The sequence below is a fragment of the Pelecanus crispus genome, chromosome 2, assembly GCF_030463565.1.
Source record: "Pelecanus crispus isolate bPelCri1 chromosome 2, bPelCri1.pri, whole genome shotgun sequence".
Classification (NCBI taxonomy): domain Eukaryota; kingdom Metazoa; phylum Chordata; class Aves; order Pelecaniformes; family Pelecanidae; genus Pelecanus; species Pelecanus crispus.
In genome coordinates, this window is record NC_134644.1 from 149610237 (window position 1) to 149632297 (window position 22061).

At 42.0% G+C, this 22061-nt stretch overlaps 1 protein-coding gene across 1 annotated transcript in view; it reads left to right on the plus strand.

The window, feature by feature from the left end:
- Positions 1-642: 642 nt before the first annotated feature.
- Positions 643-22061, plus strand: part of PTDSS1 (phosphatidylserine synthase 1) — a 30237-nt gene continuing 8818 nt past the window's right edge. The window contains exons 1-8 of the mRNA XM_075705595.1: positions 643-821; positions 6149-6240; positions 7805-7849; positions 10101-10225; positions 14491-14649; positions 18194-18345; positions 20339-20480; positions 21444-21556. Coding sequence (XP_075561710.1) covers positions 643-821; positions 6149-6240; positions 7805-7849; positions 10101-10225; positions 14491-14649; positions 18194-18345; positions 20339-20480; positions 21444-21556 — 1007 coding nt within the window. The remainder of the gene's footprint in view (positions 822-6148; positions 6241-7804; positions 7850-10100; positions 10226-14490; positions 14650-18193; positions 18346-20338; positions 20481-21443; positions 21557-22061) is intronic.

Consider the following 22061-nt stretch of genomic DNA (forward strand, 5'->3'; position numbering starts at 1 on the left):
CACCCCCCGCCACAGGGCGCGGGGGGCGGGGGGGGAAGCCAGGCCGCGCTGGCCGCCCCTTGCGGGGCCGCCTCAGCCCGGCAGCGTCTGCGTGCAGCCTGCGTGAGGGCGGGCCGCTCCGCAGGCGGCGAGCCCGGGCCGCGGCGGGCCGGGGCCGGGGCCGGGGCCGAGCGCAGCCGCCCCGCCACGCAGCCGCAGCCGCAGCCGCAGCCCCAGGCCCGGCCCGGCCGGTGGGGCCCACCGACACCTCACCTGCCCCTCGCGCCGCTCCCCCGCGCGGCCCAGCCCACGTGCGTGCCCCCCCGCCCCAACTCAGGCGAGACCATTCGGGAGCAGGGAGGGGGGGGAGCAGGCAGAAAAAGGTCCTTCCCACCGCTTGCTCGAAGGGGGCGGTGTGGCTCCGCCCCCCCTCCCCGCTCCATTCCTTCCTTCCTCCCTCCCTCAGCGCGTGGGCGCGGGGCGCCGCGGCAGCGGCAGGGCGAGCTCCGCCCCTCGGCGAGGCGGGCGCGGCGCCTCTCCCCTCAGCGGCGGCGCCTCAGCGGGAGGCGGCGCGGGCGGCCGGGCCGGGCCGCGGCGGGCCGGGCCGCGCCGCGCCGCCCCGGGAGAAGTAGAGCTGCGCTGAGGCGAGGGGAAGGGGGCGAGATGGCGTCGTGCGTGGGGAGCCGGACCCTGAGCAAGGACGACGTGAACTACCGCCTGCACTTCCGCATGATCAACGAGCAGCAGGTGGAGGACATCACGCTGGAGTTCTTCTACCGGCCGCATACCATCACCCTCCTCAGCTTCACCATCCTCAGCCTCATGGCCTTCGCCTTCACCAGGTGCGCGGCCCTCGGCGCCGCGGCGGGGATCCCCCGCCCCGCATCTGGGAGCCGGCAGCGCCGCGGCCGCGCGTACCCGGCCCCGGGGCGGAGGGGGTTCCCGGGGCGGGGGATGGGGGGGAGGGGGCCGGGGCCGGTCCCCCGGGGGCGAGGACGGGCAGCGCGGCTCCGCGGGCGGTGGTTCCTGCTGGGGACGGGTTAACGGGAGGCTTGGTAACGCGCCGTGATTTGCCGAATGCTCTGCAGGCAGGGGTGTTGCATCGCTGGCTGGCGGGGGAGCCCCCTGCGCGGGGGGGGGTGTCTGTTCAGAGAGTGGTTATTCTCCTCTGCAACGTTTACCGGGAACTTGTTGATCGTTTTGAGGCTCTCTTGCCAAAGCCTTTACCAAAACGTGTGTTTCAAGCAGTTGCCAAAAATGGCTTTTATTAAGCTATCAAGGAGCCCAGCAATGACATCACTCAAGCAGATAATTTACCAAGCGTTCAGTGGACAGGAGTGACTGTTCTGTGTCATCGTTTTCATACAACATGCTTTGTGGCCGGTCACAGGTTGGCTTAGGCCCTGGTACTGAAATGTTTAGCCACATCCTTTCCCTACCACAGGAACAGTTCTGTGGACTTTGCTACTGCAGTCATTCATGGAAATAAAGCTAAGAATGGATACAGTTATTTTTGGAAGCCTTATTTGTAAACAAAGGGCGTAGCGGGGCAGTCTGAAGGGTGTCTTGCAGTATTTTTCTAAATTGTGCATACTTTTTGTTGCCCCCTACTGAATGGGGCTCAGAAGGTGATAATGTAATCCTCCTTTAGGCTAGATCGTGCAGTTTCTGGGCAAAGAGTGATTCCCGAGAGGTTTTAGCTGAGTTGTACATAGAGTTTTGGGCTCATTTGTGCTTCTGTGACATTGTATGTACACAACTGCAGATTTCAATGGCCTTGTTGATTAAACTCTGTATTTGACAGAACAACATCGTTGTTTGTCCCTAGGCCTGATACACAATTCAGTGTATAATCTTCTGTCTTATTCTAAGAATCCAAATGTATAGTTTTTATCAGCTATGAAATAATGGTCAAGCCTGGGTTGAACTGAGAGGAGAGTAAGGGAATGTAAAATGATGTAGCTGCAAATGGTCTGAGGTGTGCCTTTTCTTGTTCCAACTTGTGTATGGCCCCAAGGAAGGTATTTTTGGTGAGCACATCCCTTGTTCTACTTAGGTAACAAGATCTAAGCTTAGGTAGAATGTCCCAGGGATCCCTTCTTAACTCTTAAATCAGAGATGTGTTTCTATGCTGTGGTACAATGTTTAGACACCTTTGCTACAAATGTTCCTCTTGTCCTGTCTCCACCCCACCCAATCACTTTTCTCACGATAGGGCTAATTTAGATCAAACTTGTGAGTTACTAAGGGATTCTTATCCAGACATCATTCTGAAGGATTAATGGAATTGATCACTCACCTTTGGGGGAGGAAAGGAATTCTGCTGTTAATTCTTTCAAGCAGAGGATGAGCCAAGTAGTGATTTCAGAACTATGGAGTCTTCTAGGCCCAAAGAATATTGCTTCGCTTCTGGGATGTTTGTTTGCATTTTCCCAAGAGGATTGCTAGCTTTTCTTCCTATCTGTCTTGCTAGCTTTCTAGCTCCGACTTCTTCAGTTTCATTTTCTTCCTTGTCTGTCTCTACTGTGCCTCACTTCCTGTGTTTAAATACCTGTTGACATCTCTTCTCTGTTTCTCCTCTTCTCAGGTTGTGGAAGCTACTCTGATTCCCCCCCTGCTTTTCCAACTATCACAGGAATTTCCTAAATCTCCTGGGTGATACCAGAGTGCTGCCTCTGTTGCCTTATTTGGGACACTACCCAAACCATATGTACTGTTTGAGAAGCTGGGAGGGAGGAGATAGTTCCCCACATGCTTACAGTATGCACTCCCAGGTCTGGTCTTTCTGTTCCCATCAGCTTATTGCATTGAGTCCATAGTGTCTGGGTTCGTATTTCTACCTCCTGGACACAAGACGCTGTAGACTTCCAAGTAAGGTGTGACAAGTGATTCTTTGCTTCCCCTGTGCTGCCAATTGTTCCGTAGCTCTCCTGGTCAGTTTGTTAAGCAAGAGATTTTCTGTGATACATTCGTACTGATGTTGTTAAGTAAAATTTATTTTTTCAGGAACTTCAGCACAGGCAGAGGAAATTCTACTTCCCTAGAAGTCTTTCCTGTCTCTTCTATAATTATTTTATGTCAGAAATATGTTGGGGTTCAGACAAACTTAGAAAATGCTTTTCCCTTGGATGTACCAAGCCATAATGTGGGGTCTCCCTTGTGATCACTGAGAGCAGTTGATACTGTCTTTGAGCTGACAGGTAAAGGTGAAGCTGAACTTCAGATAGCAATAATCTTCAGGTAGCAATAATAATAATCCAGAAAAAAACATGTGAGTGTGTTTAACTTTTCCGTGTTAAAGTGGGGAGCAGAACGTATTCTGTTTTTTAAAGCATATCCTTCTAGTGCTTCTACAATGGCTGCAGCTGCCTTGGTTATTTCCTGCTGAATGAGCCAGACACAAGCTCCTCTGCTCCCAGGCTGCACCCTGGAGTGGAGGCGTGGAGTGGCTCTAGCTTTCCCTGTCCTCTTCCTCCCTGGAGAGAGAGATGTGGCCTTCTCTGAGCCCAGAGGCAACCAGCAGGAGGGCAGGTGGGTGCTGGAGGGGATATTTTGTGGAGCACAACAACAGGACTGAGGAAGGTGACAGGTTGGTAGCTTCTGGTGTGAAGCTGCAGGGGTTTATGGAAGCAGGAGTAAGACCTGTGAGGATGTAGGGCTGTTGTCTTTCACATCCCTTGATTAACAGAGTTGATTAAACTGGATTATTGTGCATTTAGGTTTGATTTGGGGAGTTTGTGGAAGATTTTACACACACACACATGCTCTCTAAATTTAGTGTCCTAGCTATTTTTTCCTCAGTTGAGTATTCTCATTTTTTTTTCTTCATGATGTAATAACTTACTAGTTTACATTTTTGTAAGATGCCAGTGTAATGTAGTGCTCTGGAGCTGGGAGAAGAGCAGGAGAGAGAAAAAGGTTATGCAGTTGTTATATGCTTTATTTTTTTATTATTTCTAATCAAAAAAGGCACAGAATTGAAAAATGTGCTGGTAAAGTGGGTTTAAATTGAGAGAATTTTCATCTGTCCTCCCACACGAGCATTAGAAACCCTGTTTTTGCTGCATGAATGCTTATATTTCAAAGTCAGCATCAAAGTTCCTAAGGCTAAGTGAGGAGATGATTTAGCACATTTTCCTGATTGCAGCTTGTTGTGATTGTGTCTTTCCTCCAACAGTTATTTTGCTTCCCTGTTTCTTTTGGCGTTCCCCAAAATAGTTCTTCCAGGCAAACACTATAATTCTTATTCTAACTAGCGCACAGTAGCAAGTCTCTTGCTCCCACCTGTTTTTACCTGCTTCTGGCAAGAACATTGGATGTCTATCCCTTTTGAAAGGTATCTGCAAGCCAAAGTGAAATGCCTCTGTCACTCATTTGGAATGAAATGCAATTTAACACCGCATACATCATCTTTGTTGATTTTTGGGGGAAGTGGTGCCAACATGACTAGGACAGCTTTCCTGAAGCTGAGTAGTACTCAGAATCCTGATATACAAACGTGAGGACCCTCCAGTCCAGCTGGCGTCACAATTAAGTGATGTGATCACAGTGTCTTTCACTTCTTTCTTGGCCATGCTGAATTGTACAATGATAGGACTCTGGTAATCTCTTCTCTCTTCAAAAAAAAAAGAAAAAAAGAAATTCCCACACTTGGTGGCACCCATGACAGCATGTTTGTGTGTGTTATTTGCCTATGTTAAAACAGGAGTATGGTTTTGCTGTGTGAGCCATCAAAGCCTGATGGCGTGAGGCTCTTGAGATTGCCAACAGAGCCAGAGTTAAGCTCTGGAACTTGGGCTTCATAGCTGGTGTAAAGTGTCAGCCTGTGCAGAATGCCTGCTGGAAAATGACTGGGAAATCTGGACTGAGCTGGTTTAAAAAAAAAAATGCTGTGGGGAATCCCTGAGGCCTGCAGAGAAACCATTCATATTTAATGTACTTTCTCCTGCCATACAGTTAAAGTAACACAGTGCTTAAATGCCTCACAATGATGGAAGTCTGCTGTGGAGCTGTTAAGGTTCAATTTTGAGGGAAAAGGAAGTAATTTGGCAAAGTGGGAAGTATTTTATAACTGCAGCAAATATCTAATGTGCAGTGCACAGATTCTTTACTGAACCATCCAGAAATGTGACAGATGCCAGGAAGAGCTTTATCCCTCTGAAGTTTGCTGGGAATTTTTTTGTATCATGGCTTGGGAATAAATAAAGGAATATATTTAAATAGATAAACTGATCCTAAGTACATGAAAATTACCCAGCTAGTAAAACTTTAATTTGAGTGGTAGTGGGTGATACATTATGAAATACTAGCTATGCATATTATGATAGTCTGAAGTTTGTTTCTATTTTTATTACTGAAGTATCCCAGAAGCTGAGTGCTGGTTAGAAGACTTGGGTGGGCTTTTTTTTCTTAATCTTGCTGCTGTACACTATCTTCTACCTGCCTGAAAAGAAAAAAGAGCTCAGTCAAGTTTGCCTTGGCATTCCAAACTGAATTCTTAGGTCTCTTTTCTGGCTGTAATACTACAGTAGCACAAATAATACCTGGTATTTTATTCAGAGCTTTAGCTTAATAGATCTGAAAGCAAGTTGATATTTTTCCCTGATTCTTTTAAGCTGTGTCTCTGTTATACACAGATTCTAAGGTGTGTAATCATTACTTCCGAAGGCTGGTTGTAATCATTATGTTGCCCCTCTGTGCACTCACCGCAGGCATTTGGCATTGGGAACATGCCAAGGGAAGTGAAGGGGATTGCAAGCAGCACCAAAACAGCAGGGGGAAAGCTAGGAATTGCATCCAGGCTTCCAGAGTTTTTGGTCTAGGTCTCTGGTAAAGTACTTTTTGATGATGTTTCTGTGAACGTTAAAGCAGGAAGATTTTTTCACCTTGTGTTAAATTTAGCCATTGCTTTTGCATTGATTTCTAACAGTGCTTATGGCTCACATGTATTGATTATGTGTTTAACTCTCTTGTGAGAAAGGGATACCCAGAAGTGCAGAGTGAAAATCATTCAGTGCAGTTACTATCTTGACTTGTTATATAACCAGCATGCTTATTTCTTGTATTTAATTTCCATGTAGTCTTTATTTAAATAATACAATATCTTCAGAGCCTTTTGATGTCATCCTTATAATGTACTTTAACACTTTGATGTTGTCTGTCTCTTCAGGGATGATTCTGTCCCAGAGGATAATATTTGGAGGGGTATCCTCTCTGTGATTTTCTTCTTTCTCATCATCAGTGTTCTAGCTTTTCCTAATGGTGAGTAAGGTTTATACTGTTTATCTATCCTTCACTTTTTGTAACATGTGAATTTCTCTTTATTGCCACTATATTTGTTTTGATTTTAATTAAAGTACCAAATTTTTAATGTACTTTTTCCTTTACTCTTTTGAATTCCTTTACGTTAAGGAACAGTCTAAAAATGGGTTGCAGTCATACTGAGCAGAGATAACGGTCAAATGCAAGTTATTTATAGCTTGTCTGTACCTAACAAGGAAGTCAGGTTCTCAAAATCAGTGTCTCTATTTGCAGGTGCACAGTTGCAGCTCAGATTGCTAAGTAATGATGCTGCCAGATCCTTAAATAATGTTTAAAAGCAGTCTGCCTCAGTGTGTTTTAATAGAAGTATCGTTCTACAAATTCTCAGAGATATAACACCTTTTATATACATTACCTTGCCAGAAGCTAGTGATAGTTAGAAATGGTCTAAGTCACATTACAATGTAAACCCACAGTTTCTCAGTAGAAGGTTAAGTTGGACAAAAGTTTTGGTAATTGTGTGAGGAGCAGAAAGTGCAAAAAGGTAAAAATCCTTGTGTGACACTTAATTCTGTGGAGGAAATGCTGTCTTCCTGTTGTGTTGTGTTTTTTTTTAAATTTATTTATTTTAAATTTTTACTTACTGCTGTCAGCAAGAGCATAATTCTTGGGTCAAGTCTGCCTCGGGCTTGGCAGTGTTCAGGAAAAAAAACAGTGATTGTGCTCAGGGCAGCTTTGTACTTCAGAGTTGGGATGTGTTTTTCTCATATTTTACAAATCATTAGTCCATACTTTTCACAAAGTGCTTCCTGAAAAACTGAATGCCAGAGAAGAATGAGCCTTATGCATACAGTGGTGAAAGAGCAGTCCTCAGTGTGAGCTGAAAATGTTTGTTCAGCCACTTCTTGCTGCCTAAATGTGTGACTCATGTTTAGAGGTTTTCCAGTTTCGCCAGACTTACCTTCTCTGCTCTTCACATTAACTGAGAGGTTTTTAATCTAATAAAGTCAGTTTAATCACTGGCTCTGAAGTAAATAATATTGTCACTGGTAAAGAACATAGGTATCTTACTTCTTGTCAGATATATGATACTCAGTTTGGAAGTTTTAGGAGGCCTGTTTGCTAATGTTTCATGGTCGTCTGAAGGCTAAGCACCGTGTTTCTTTGCTAACACACAGAAATTTGTATTTGATGGCTTCATTGGGAGGAAGCCATGTGTAAACTGTGGTCTAGAAACCAGATCAAGAGGTCCTCAGGTGGCACCTGAGATATGGGATCTGCTCAGCAAACAGCATACTACTGTTCTGGAAACAACTCCATAAAAATAATGGAAAATTTTGTCTATACCCTACTAATTGGCAGTCGTCTTTTCCTCTCTGAAATCTGCTGTTACCGTTGGGTTTTTTTCTTTTTAACATAGAGCCCCAACTTTCAGATATAATATATAGTTTGGTGGAGAACTGATCTATGCTCATGCCAAATCCTCATGTGAGAGATACTAAAAAATAGATTATGAGGTTCTTATTGACTGTCTTCTAATAAGCTTTTTGTTTACTGTCCACAGGACCCTTTACACGTCCCCACCCTGCAATATGGAGAATGGTTTTTGGTAAGTTTGTGTTTCTGCCTTTTTCAGTGATTCTGCAGGACTGGCTGTTTTACCTTCCAGATGAATAAAATTGTCATGAAACATAATTGTGCATCAAATTTTTGTGAATGTCACTTCCCTCCCACTTCTGAGCAGTTTATAATCTGTTCTTAATTATGTTTGGGAATGTCACTGTAGTTACTCTGTGTCAGGATGGTGTAAATTAAATCACCAGAAAAGGTGATCATTCTGAAATTCTGTTTTAATCCTGTTTTGTGTTTGTGCTTCCTAATCTCCTTCCCCCGCACCCTTCCTACTGCCATTCCTTCCCACCCCAAAAATGCTTGTTTGGTTTTTTTAAGCTACTGTATATACTCTCTGACTTCTAACTAAATCCAGTTTAGTAGGGTGCTGCTTTTCATTATTGGCAAAATATGCTATTCCTTTGTATGTTTATTAAATTGTATCATTGTATGGCTTAACATAAATTTATTAATATTTTTAACATGTATACATTCATATTCTTAACTTACAATTTCAGCAAAAATACCTGTAAATTTTAGTTGCATTCATAGTTTGGAAAATAATTCTATTAACTAAAGAACTAAGTGAGTGAAATCCTGCTCCTTAAACATCTGAATTACATGGAAAACATAAGGAATTTTATTTTGAAATAATTCAGGGTTCACAGAGGATATCCTAGACTTTAAGCACATTTGCAGAGCATTATGCACATTTGATTGAAAAGCTGATCTGTTTCTTTTTAAGGGGACTGAATGTTTCTCTCTCCCACCACCTTATATAGCTAAAAATAATTAGCCTCCAAAAGTAGCTGGTTACTTATCTGTTGACATTGAGAGGATACTGCTGATTAGATAGTACTCTTTAAAGAATCCTGCTCCTTGTGAAGTTTGGGAAACACAGGTCCTACTGTTCATTACAGGTTTCAGCAAATGTAAAGTAAAAAGGTCATTCTCAATGTCGATACTGTCAGAGCTTGACCCCCTGTACTTTCAGGGAAAAGGCTGCACGCAAAATCAAGAGCAACATTTTTGCCCGTGTAATTCTGCTTCTTCTGACATGGCTTGTTTGGCCATGCTTGAGGTCTCAGACCTGTTCAGCAGAGGAAAGGCAGGAGTAGTGTATCCTCAACATTTTAGGATGCACTGTTGCCTGCAGGCCGTACTTCTTGTAGTAGTGTGGCATCTGTTTACCCTGATGTGTTTTTAGGACGAACTGCAGAGGACAGATATATACTTTCTGTTTGTGCATGTGTACTTGAATGGAAGTTGTTCTCTAGCATACACTGGAGATTAGTAACGCGTGAGTTCTGGTTATAGTTTAAAATATCTTTTTAGAATTGCTACAGTTTATTTTGGATGGCAGATACTAAGTTTCTTCATATTAATCTTTCTGCCTTCCATGACATTGCTGCAGGATACAAGTTTGAGTGCTGGACTATGGAAATGATGTTAGTGTTTACATGCCTCTTCCAAACGTGGTCTTAGATATCTGTGAATTTGTGAATAATGTACAGATAGGCTCCCAACAGCAGCTTCATCTACCCACAGATCTACACTGTTAACTTCTTACAAGTTTTTCTTTTCTAAAAAAAATCCATATTCAGACACTGGGAGGAGAGTGCATTGGTAGTCCCAAATGCAGTAGTGTTTCATAATTTATAATGGTGTGAAAACAAATAATAATAATCTTTATTTTTAAAAGCTTCAAACAGCAAATTTTACAGCTCACAAAACTAACTCAAACATTCATTAGTTTATATTTGTAACTACTCTTTATTGCCAGCATAGCTCAGAGTTGCCAGGTGGGATTATTGAATTGATCTTTGTGTTGAAATTTGCATATAGGCTTAGGGACCTGCACTAGTGAGGCCAAGAATACTTAAAGCAAGCAGACAGAGCTAATCTAATCCTGGGGTCCTAATGTATCTCTTACTAAACAGCTTCCTGATCACAGCCTTGTACTACTTGTGTCTAAACTGATTAGACTGGTTTTGTTTTGATTGGGTTCATGCAGTTTAGCATGTATTATATCACTTGAAATAGGAGTTGATAGGGAGGGCTGAGTGCTCAGAGATTACCATCGGACTTGGGTCTCTTAAGCTTTTCTGCATGTAGCCGCTGTATATAGAAAACTCATTTGTGCAAACTGGGCATGTATAGAGCAACAGTTTGAAAGCAGCTTTTTGGACTCTCTGTGTCCCGAGGAGTTTTGTGAGTGAACATGATTTTAAAGCTGAGTTGTTTTGCAGGTCTCAGTGTGCTCTATTTTCTGTTCCTGGTGTTCGTGCTCTTCCTTAACTTTGAGCAGGTAAAAGCAGTGATGTACTGGCTGGATCCTAATCTTCGATATGCCACAAGGGAAGCAGATATTATGGTATGTATCCATGGCACTTTATGGTGGCTCTTTTATTTTATTGATGACACTTTGGCATGTTTTACATGAGTGGGAAGGGGTAAATCTGAATTTGCTGGCATGAGCAGTGCAAGTTTGTGCCTATACTTGACAGAGTCAGCAAGCCTTTTGTATCAACTGCTGTTTATTTACATTGAAATCAATTGGGGTGAAAACCAGTCTTCTCTATTTTTTCTAACGCAGATGTTCAGATGAGTGTGCAGTTGGGAGTGTGAGATATGTTTCCACTGGGGTGGCTTTGGATTCCTTTAAATAATAGATATGAGCCTGGATACTGAAAATAGACTTAGCGAGGCAGTATCTAAATGAGGCCTGTGTGGTGTGTGTGTCCCAGGTGAGGTTTTTTGATGCCACAATGCTGCACTCAAAGAACTTTGGTCTCGCCTCATTGTTCTGAGCTTAGTATGTGACTGGCATGCTACTGAGAATGTGGAAATCCAGGTACAGCAGCTGCAGGGCTCTGCTGCCTTCCAGTCCCAGTGCTGTTACTGCTGGGAAATTACTTCTGTAGACCATGGTCTGGAGTGGCATGGAAAGCCAGGCTTGCTCTTCTGCCTGTTGAGCAGCTTGCAAAGAGTTTTCAGTACAGAGAACGTTCCCCTTCAGGTGAGGACACTAGCACAGGGAGTTGAGGTAGTAAAAGGAGGCCTGGGAGAAGTACGTGAGGTATGTTGGGAGGCAGGCAGAAGAGGGTGTGAGCAATTGAGCACCAAGCAGAAGAGGGTCACAGCATGGAGAGGCAAGAGTTGCCAGTCTTGTCCTCTTCATTATCGCATCAAATTACTGCCCACCACCTGACCAGTGTGCTTCCTTGCCCTTGGGTTTGCGCATCTGCCCGCTGTGGTCACCGGTTGTGTAGTAGGTGATGTTATTGGACTTGTGCCCCAGGAGTAAGGAAATAGACTTGATTGTCTTTGGCAAATGGCAATTTACTGTATATGTAAACTACTGCACAGCACCTAATCAGCAGTGGGTGCAAACTCCTGCCCTGCAGCACAGAAGAGGGAATGGAAGTCTTTACAGTGCAGTAAGCTTACATTAGCTGATCGATAATGAGGGCTGCATATGGGCTTCTTACCTGGAAAACTCTGGATGCTTCAGGCATTGCACCTCAGCTGATCAGCAGTACGTGTTGTGCAACTCAAGCATCCAGAGTAGGGCTGTGACTTTCTGTTCTGCAAGAGATGTGTGCTGGTGGTGAGGCGTGGGCAGCCTGCTGTTAGGGTGGTGGGAGGACACATTGCTAAATGGAGCATGAGCATGGGGGTTAGTGACGTTGCTGAGCAACAAAAGGGAGCTGAGATGAGGAGTCTGTTGGTAAGTCAGATTCACCTGGCTCTCTTGTCATTTAAGTTAGAAATAAGTAGATTCATGTCAGGGGAGGACTAGCATTACTACTGGCACAGAATCACAGTACAGCAGATTCCCTGACTGTAGCAGTCAGTGGAAACTTACTCTGTACTACTTTGCAATCCTGATACTGTCACTTAAAGTTGGAGTAAATTTTTGAAGTGCAACTGTAATGAAGGCTACAGCTTGGCCTCTTGCACAGGGCTGGCAAAGTTGCTTGAGTATAAAAGAACACATTTCACTGTATGACTGGCAGAGCTGCAGCTGGGAAGAGGAGATAGAGGGGAAAAAGCCCCAGTAAAAATAAAAGCAAAAAAGCAAGAGCCCTGGAAAAAAGCTTACTTTTGGCGTAACCTCATTCTGTTTACTCATCACAGAGCTTCACATATCGTGGTGTAGCTAGGAGCCTGCACCTTCCGTTGTGCATTCCATGCTTCTCGTGCTGGCAAATGAGCCAGTTTCAGATCTCTTTGGGTATGTGCGCTAAAGCTGCAGCTTTGCGATCCTTAGGACAGGTGGTGCACCTTTCTCTGAATGACCAGCAGCACTGGCATGTGCAAGAAGCAATAGTGAGAAACAATACCATGCTTTCACTTTAGGGAGCACCAGCAGTAAGGGTTACTTACAGTTTCATAGTGGTACTTAGCTGCCTGCTGATAGAAGTATTTGTGTGAAATTGTGCATTCTTCTCTTTATGGAGACCAGGATTTAAATATTTCTCTGCCATCCTGTGGTGGGTTGACCCTGGCTGGATGCCAAGTTCCCACCAAAGCCGCTCTATCACTCCCGTTCTCAGCTGGACAGGGGAGAGAAAATATAACAAAAAGCTTGTGGGTCAAGATAAGGACAGGGAGAGATCACTCACCAATTACCGTTACGGGCAAAGCAGACTCGACTTGGGGAAAATCCATTTAATTTATTACCAATCAAAACTGAGTAGGGTACTGAGAAATAAAACCAAATCTTAAAACACCTTCCTCCTACCCCTCCCTTCTTTCCAGGCTCAACTTCACTCCCGATTTTCTCTACCTCCTCCCCCTGAGCAGCGCAGGGGGATGGAGAATGGGGTTTGCAGTCAGTTCATCACACGTAGGCTCTGCCACTCCCTCCTCCTCAGGGGAGGACTCCTCACACTCTTCCCCTGCTCCAGCGTGGGGTCCCACCCACGGGAGACAGTCCTCCATGAACTTCTCCAATGTGGTCCTTCCCATGGGCTACAGTTCTGAATGAACAACTGCTCCAGCGTGGGTCCTTTCCATGGGGTGCAGTCCTTCAGGAGCAGACTGCTCCAGCGTGGGTCCCCCACAGGGTCACAGGTCCTGCCAACAAACCTGCTCCAGCCTGGGCTCCTCTCTCTCCATGGGTCCACAGGTCCTGCCATGAGCCTGCTCCAGCGTGGGCTTCCCACGGGGTCACAGCCTCCTTTGGGCACATCCACCTGCTCCAGCGTGGGGTCCTCCCCAGGCTGCAGGTGGATCTCTGCTCCACCATGGACCTCCATGGGTGCAGGGGCACAGCTGCCTCACCATGGTCTTCACCACGGGCTGCAGGGGAATCTCTGCTCCGGCACCTGGAGCACCTCCTCCCCTCCTTCTGTGCTGACCTTGGTGTCTGCACAGTTGTTCCTCTCACGTACTCTCACTCCTCTCTCCAGCTGCAGTTTCTGTTGCACAGTTTTTTTCCCCCCTTCTTAAATGTGTTATCCTAGAGGTGCTACCACTGTTGCTGATGGGCTCGGCCTTGGCCAGCGGCAGATCTGTCTAGGAGCCGTCTGGCATTGGCTATATCAGACATAGGGGAAGCTTCTAGCACACAGAAGCCACCCCTGTAGCTCCCCCTGCTACTAAACCCTTGCCACACAAACCCAATACACATCCCCTTTCCAACTTGATCATGGTTTATTTGTGCAATAGCAATAGTTCTCGTCTGCAAGAGAATCCTTTCTTAATTTAACAGCACTGAGCAGTGCTGTGTTGTCACCTGCAGGTGGCAATGTATTTTTTTAGGAGAACAGAGATTTTTTTTTAAATGTGTGTTTCCAGTTGGGAATAGTTCCGTTTGTGCCCAGTGACAACACAGAACCCCACAGATACAGCCTCCTGATGGCATACAGATTTTTTTTTTTTTTTTTTTCCCCTTGGGCAGTGATTTCTAGCACTTGCTGTACAACATGATGAGAGAACATGTTTCCTTTGTTATTGATGACTAGAATATTAATTAATATTCTTAAGAAATCTGCCACTCGTCTGTGACAAAACAGCTGCAAGTTCCCTTTGATTTTTTTTTTTTGTTTTTGTTTTTTGTTTTTAATTCAACCCTGTGACCGAACTTTCTCAATATGAATGTATTCTGGGAAATTGCTTTCGTGAGGGAAATAAGACATAAAAGATACTCAGATGAACATTGAGATGAGTAACATAACATCACAAACTGGTGAAGATTAGCCACTGATGAGCCACATCTGAACACCAGACAGCATGAAAATCATGAAAGGTGGTTATTTCAAATCAAGACCCCAAAGAAAAACAAATAACTTTTTTCTGGAGTATTGTTTGCTGGTTTTATTATTATTGATTTTATTGCTCCTGGTGTTCCTCTGTCACATAAGAAATACATGCTTTTTCAGGCACCAAGGTCTATTCTGTCTCCCTTTAAATTAGAGCTGTACTGTGATGCCACTGAGTCTTAATACTGAAAGTTTTCCTGCAGAGTTTAGAAGAACAAGAAAGCAGAATAATACTTATTTCTCCTTGTAATTTCAGGCTTGTTGCACTGGATAGAAAGATGTTTATTCATTCCAGTGTTTCTGAAGTTGCCTGCTGATTGAGGTTTTTTGAGGTTTTTTTGAGGTCTTTGTTTGTTTGTTTCATTAACAGGAGTATGCTGTGAACTGTCATGTTATCACATGGGAGAGAATCCTCAGCCACTTTGATATTTTTGCTTTTGGGCATTTCTGGGGCTGGGCTATGAAGGCTTTGCTGATCCGCAGCTATGGGCTGTGCTGGACTATTAGCATCACCTGGGAGCTCACTGAGGTAGGCCACCCATTTATCTTATTTATAAGCAAATGTATGAGACTTGAATTGTTCATGGGGGGAAGTGTGAATGTTACTAGAAGGATGACTCACTAGTTCTCAGTATAGATTTACACTTTAAGCCTTATAAACCAGATGCTGAGTAATTGATGAAGTTGCATTAGTGGACAACAGCAAGCTGGGGTTTAGGTAAGTGACTTACTACTACTTGAATAAGAGGGAAGTTTAGGCCAGCCTGCTGGTGCCATCCATAATTTGTTTTTCTGCTGTTATGGGAGTCAACACTCATGCTACTTAAATGTTGACCAATATTCCCTAATTCAGAGCAATTGTTCTCCTTTTTCACCTTGCAGTATCTGTGATCTACTGTCATGATCCCCTTACCCCAAATACAACAGTATTACGCATTGTGTATAGCTATGCATGTACTGTATAGTGAAATGGAGCTGAGGGATCACTGAGGAGGGCCCATGAATAGAAGTCTTATATGGAATGGCAAGACACCATTCAGTGTGCTCTTTTCTGTCATGAGGCCTGTGTGCATAGCCCTTCTTTTGTTAAATTGTACCCAACAATCCTAGTTTATTCATGGTCACTGACATAAAAGCGTGATTTTTTTCTAGACCTGGATCTCAGCTATTTCACACACAGCATAGTCCCCTGCACCATGGTTTGGAGGACCACTGACTTATTTCTGTTAGCCAGCTTTACCACAGTTCTTCCAAGCACATGCTTAAGTCATTTGACTGTTAGCACTTTCAAATCCTATTTTGGATAAAAAAAAGTATGGATACTTAACTTGATTCCCTCAATTGACTGTTGCTTGGACTGCTGGTCCTTGTTGTTAGATCTGTTTTAAGAATTCAAGCTGATTAATTGCTACTCTAAATATTTTCATTTGCATGTAACCTAGAGCTTGATTAGTAGAATATGTGTAAGCTAAGATCCAAGGATGCGTTTCTATAAAAATGGGGTTAATTTCATTATGTTCTTTGATTGGACAATTCAGAGGAAAAAATAAAAACCCAATTTTTATTGGCTTTTGGGACAGCATAGTCTAACCTGTCACACTTAAAATACTAAGTGTAGATGTAAACACCTGAATTTAGTCTTTGAAATCATAGTTTTCTGTACAGCTTGCTGTCTTGAGAATGTTTGGCTCATCTGACAAGGCATTATAATTCAGAAACATAGATAAGGATTTAGTTGTCTAAAATTAAACTTCTGGGTTTGAAAATACTGGTGCCATGAGTTCCTTTTCAAAACATGTTTTTATTCTGTGGCATTGAAGGATATGCTGTTTTCTAAGCTATTTTGAAACTGCTTAAGATTGGGATTTCACAAGTACCCATCCACAAAAAATGACCTTGCTAGTTATTGTATTCATTTTTTCCCTCTGGAAAAGAATAAATTCAGATTTGTTTCACACGCAGTCTTATCGTTCAGTTGATCATCACACAATCATCATCCTCAATTTGACACCGCATGGGGTGTCTAGTATTCCCTGTTGTTCAAAGGCAGATTATTGGAACAGACAGTGTGTTGGGTAAGGTTCAACATATAGAGAGATTATCACCACTCAAATGGATTTTTAATGAATTAGTTAATTCAGGAGAGTCATTAGAAACCTACAGAAGTTATCAGGGCAGTTACATAGGGATTTAGCTGTGCATCTCCTATTAGCGTTAATGGATTTCAGCTGGCTCCCCATTCTGAAATGGAACACTTGGCTCATGCTTCATACTATCAGATTAAAGTTGGGATGCAAGCAGACCTTGGTCTCTTGTTCTGAGAAAAAAAGCTACCACCTTAGAGATGGTCTGGCTATCACCAGTGCTCTGGTTTTTGCTGCCTTACTTTCTGTAACTTCTGGTGTCTTTGGCTGGATTCTTGCAGATTAAGATTTGTAGCGTAGTGCCCCTTTCAGGTTAATTTAATTTAAAATATGAAAGGGAAGCTGTAGCAGGATAATGAACAAAACATTGTATAGCTTGGGTCCTGAAGAGAAATTCAAGTTTTCTTTTCTACAAGTTGAAATTCCTGTAGCCTTGTCAAAAAAAACCCCCACCAAGTTGCTTTGATAGACTTTTGCAAGAGTTTTCAAAGGAACTGTCATTGTCACTATCAGTCACTGTAGTATATTATAAATGGACCAGTATTCATTCTTGCTGTATACAGAAAACATTCTTCTTGCTCCTTTTCCCACATCCAATTTTTTCAATATTTTATTTATACATTTGTTAACAAAAGACGCTTTATTACAAAATCATACCAATAGTCTTCCACAGACAGAGTGTATGTACATTAATGGACAAAAATTGTACTGTTTTTGTGGAGGTAAGAATATTATTTAGTTTGCTATGTGTTTTGTTAAGCATCTGCTTGAGTACTCCAAAGGGACTGCTTAACACATGGCTGTCTTGATTTTCAGTCCACAGCTAAATTTTTCAGTCTATTTCTTGGGTTGCTGTGATTTTTCTTGTAGAATAGAGAATACAATTATTTTCTCTCAAAGGAGAATAAGAGGCGCTGAATCTGTTTCTAGCTCTTAGTAAATTATGTTTATATCTTGCCTTAACTCTCACCAGTTGTCCTCCTTCACTCTATCAAAAGCGTAAACTCGCCAAACGTATCTGTAAATACATTTAATTGCCTTACTAATGCCTCACAGTGGTCTTCAGTTAAGTTGAGGATTCAGAAAGGAACAGATTGCTTCAGAGGTAAATGATCTGTACGCTTTCCAGGGGTAATCTTTAGGGGACTGTATATGTTTTTATATATCCAGATGGTGTCAACTTTTCAGTCTGATGTTGGTTTGTTTCTAGCCTATTTTCCAGTATCTTCATGAAACATACCTTCATCATTAATGCTTACCAGAGACCAAGTAAGAAGGGAGAGTGGAATAATCCTCTTAACTTGAGCTGTTCTGGATCAAGTATAGCAGCAAATCTTGTAGTATCTGAAGTATTGGTGAACTCTTTTTACAGTCACTAAATTTCCTAAAAATAGTAAATGTAAGAAAGAATTTTGAAATAGAACAAGTATTAAGTCCTGATCTCCAGCATGCTTTAGTACTGACAGTTGTTACGAATGCATCCATTTTACTTACTGCATCTTGTTGCAGGTTTAGAAAACATACTTAAAACTACTTAGCAGAAATAAAACAAAGGTTTTCTTCAGTTTATTTTTTAAAGCACAGAACACCTTCTTTCCTCCAAGAAGTGCAGTAGTTTTGCTTGTTTCATGCATTTCTGTGAATGCTCTGTGTATTGTCTTTGAGAGGCCAAGAGCTGCATGACATCCTTATATACAGCATAGCCCCAACAGGGACCGCTGAGAAGAAAACCTCTGATGTCTTGTGTAGTTCTGTCCAAGGCCTTCTGAAGTTAATGGAAGGATGCCCATCAAATTTCAGTGATTGTGGCTCATGTCCTTGAAGTATGACATGTACTAAAAAGCTGATTTTTGAATGTGTACTTAAAAAGTGAATTTGTATGAATTCTGTGCTGTTCCTCACCCAGAATCTTTTTGCTGTATTCTGTAGCTCTTCTTCATGCACCTTCTGCCTAATTTTGCTGAATGCTGGTGGGATCAAGTCATTTTGGACATCCTGCTTTGTAACGGGGGTGGCATCTGGTTGGGCATGGTAGTTTGTCGTTTCTTGGAGATGAGGACCTATCACTGGGCAAGCTTCAAGTAGGTCTAAATTAAAGCTTGATAAACATTATGTTTGATGTTACAATATATAAATTAATTTCCTTGGGAAGTTGCATATGTAAAATGCATATGGTATAGAAATCAATCTGCATGTGCTAACAAAGCTGTAAATATATTTTAAATTTTAGAAGTCCATCTTGTAGTAATGCTACTGTACAGCTTATATGTGTAAATATGATGATGTATATATCATTTTCCTTTGCAATCTAAGTTACAAGCATTGATGCCAAATGAAGATACAAAGTAGTAAAAGCTGTTTGCATTTTCAGTTTATTTTATACAATTTAAACTTTGAAGAAGGCAGTGAACAAAATTAATTGTAACTGTTTTCTCATTATACAACTTTTTAAACTAGATTTGGGCTCAGCTTGATGAGGCATTAGTGTGGTAATCTGTCAGCACTAGTTGTAATTGCAGAAGAGGAATCAGGCTGATTGTACCTGTGCTGTGAGCTGCCTTACCCCATTGCTGACCCTCTAAAATAAATGACGTAATTGCAAAATGAAGTAGCATTTATTGTGTAAAAGGGCAACAGTTTGTGGCCTAGTAAGTGTCAGTTCCTAGCTGTCCAGGTATGGTTTCTACTATAGTATTTTGCGCTTCTCCTGCCTTCTTCCCTGCCAGTTGGTGGCAAGCATGGTTATCTGCATGTTACCAGTGGTATAGATGAAACAGGATCAAGTACAATGAATTGCCAAACTGCCTTGAGAGATGGAAAAGGAGCTCAAATCTTGACTTTCAAATTTGTACCCTACCTGAACTTCTGTGCTGCTTTCTTTTCTTACTCACAAATTTGTTAATTGCTCTGAGGACCATCCAGCCTTTAGTCTCAATTAAATTTTTCCATATTTCAATTCAGGAGGAATAATGAGCACTATAGAGTTGATGGTCCCTCTGTTTTTAGAGAGTTCACTGAAAGTTAAAATGGCAAAATATCTATGGCAGGACTAGTCTTTACTGTCTTTGTGGAATAATTTTTCTTTTAAATGCATGAGTAGATTTTTTTGAACTTTAATATGAAGAGGAGCTGCACAGAATGAGAAGCTTTTGCTTGTGCCCTTTTGTTTTCTTTCTCTTTTTTCATTGAATAAACATGGATCTTAAAGATTAGAAGGTTCCCCCTAACCTACAATCCCAGTAGTCTAAAAGAACACAAGTATCAGAACTATCAAATCTGAATCTCCTTTTTTGTCCAGAAGGGCCAGGGAAATAACAGGGTGAAAACTGACTTCTAGCCCTGCTAATCCTCCTTCAGAAAAGGAAACTCTTGAGTTTTTCTTAGATTCCCTGTCCTTTGGATGCTGTTGCTCATCTGAATTAATGTTATCAAAAGCAAGAACCAGTAACATATCTGTCAGATGAACCTCCAGTCACATCACCTTTGAAAAGGGAATTTAAAAGCCTTCTAGCTTTTAACAGTGCTATCACATCTCTCCAGAAGATTTGCATGCATCTAATATCAGAACAGCAGGGGTTGTATATGCTGTAAGTGCAGTATTTCCAAACCTGTGGAGCCAGCCCCTTATACAATTAATGAATAATGAATGTGACAGATTCCTGAAGGATTGATGTCAGTAAGCTCTAGAATCCTTGTTCTAGAGTCTTTGGGATAAGAGCAGTGGCAGCATACACTAGGAAGAAATATCCTCTAGAATTTTCTAAGGGAGTTGCAGAATCTTAATCCTTGTTTTTTTCCTTCATGGGGAGAATGATTGATATGTTTTGTAGTTAGTTACTGACTGAGGATAGAGGAGGGTGGCCTTTCATAGCAGAATGCACCCTGACTGAAATGCTTAATAGATTATATTTCTTAATTCACCCTTGCCTGGTACACAGTTGTGTCTGTGAAGATCTTTGCTGTCCAGGAAAAAAGTGGGATTGTTCTGAAACATCAGTAACGTGGCTATTGCTTTTTTTTTTTTCCCACCCTTGCATATTCCTTGTATTTACTACACCCATTCTCTTTTTCTAGGGACATTCACACGACCACAGGGAAAATCAAAAGAGCTGTGTTACAATTCACCCCAGCCAGCTGGACCTATGTCCGCTGGTTTGACCCTAAGTCTTCATTTCAAAGAGTGGCTGGAATCTACCTTTTCATGATCATTTGGCAGGTAAGAAATAAGTTCTGTGAAATCAAAGCTGCCATCAGCTTGGTTACTTATTGGCTGTGTTCGGCTAGAAGATATTCTAATGCAATGTATGTCCGTCACTGAAATACGCAGTTAAATGAATTGATAATACAGAATTGATAAGGGCATTGTTCATGGGAGTTACACAAGTTCAAGAGTGTAATTACAGAATCTGTGGAAAAAGCCAAATGTTACAGATTGCTGTACTGGCTGCCAGATTGCTCTTTGCAATTGATACAGTTTTAAAAACTGCTAGACGGTGGAGTTTTGGGTGGCAGGGGTTTTTTTTGTTTGTTTTTGTTGTGGTTTAGGGTTTTTTTTGCCATTGGCTGTTGGATGGATCACTGATACTTAGAATTCTGGCCTCGATCCAGCAAGACTCCATAATATGTCCCAACTGCTTTGGAACTTCATCATGCAAACGCTAGCAGACTTCAACAAAACCTAAACTTTTTTTTTTTTTTTTTTTTTTTTTTTTAGTTATTTGCTGAAGTTAGTCTTTAAAAGGAGAACCAGAAGTGTTTGGTGGGTTTTTTTGTTTGTTTGTTTTTTGGTGGTGTTTTTTTTTTTTTAATATGATCTCTTCTCATCTACCAAATTTGCTTCAGTCATTCATACTGGATTTAGGGTATGAAAGTTATCAGAAGACCTCTGCAGTGTGAATTAGCATCTGGTCCCTTAATGGGTTTCTGGAAAGAGAGCAAGTACTTTCATAGAGGTGTCTAGGGGAGAATTCTTTGTTTTACTAGTATATCTCCTGCTTGTCCTAGAGTGGGAATCTTAGACTCTTTAAATCCTCAGTCTAACCAGCAGAGCTGTAGTAGAGCATAAATAGTTTTCCTTCCGCATTTTGGTTCCCATATTAACCTTTGTACATTTTCTGTAGTAACTCACTAAGAGTTACATAAGTTGAACACTATTAACTAACTTTTTTTTTTTTTTAAGCTGACTGAGTTGAACACATTCTTTTTGAAACATATCTTTGTGTTCCAAGCAAGCCACCCTTTAAGCTGGGGGAGAATTCTCTTCATAGGAATCATTACAGCACCCACTGTAAGGTAATTTTGTTGCCATGGTGTTTTTTCTTATGTTTAAAGTAGCTTGACTTCTAGGCACCCAAGAACTGCATATAGTTTGTGAATAAGTATAGCACCTTTCAAGAAATTTATGCTTTTGGCACCATGTGAAAAGCAAAACAATCATTGCTTTTCAATAAAGTGTATTTTCTGCCAAGTAAACTAATAAGGTAAAATGCATATAAACATCTGTGTTTCCATAGGGATGCAGAACCAGTCTGTTCCGTTTTCTGTTTGTATAGCATCTGCCTGTGTTGTGAGTTAGCTGCATATGTTATCCTTGAGGACTGCATGTGGAAGTATCCAAGTTGATGAGTCAGATGCTCACAAAAGTGTAGATGAGGAAAAATAGAGCTGTTGTTTTTTCTGACTAGGCTCCTTATGCTGTTTGTCTACAGGAAATATTAGCATGTTCTAGGCAAAGATGGAGCATTACCATATTCTGAGTAACAGAACAGTATATATGCAGTGTTAACAGTTGTGTAGA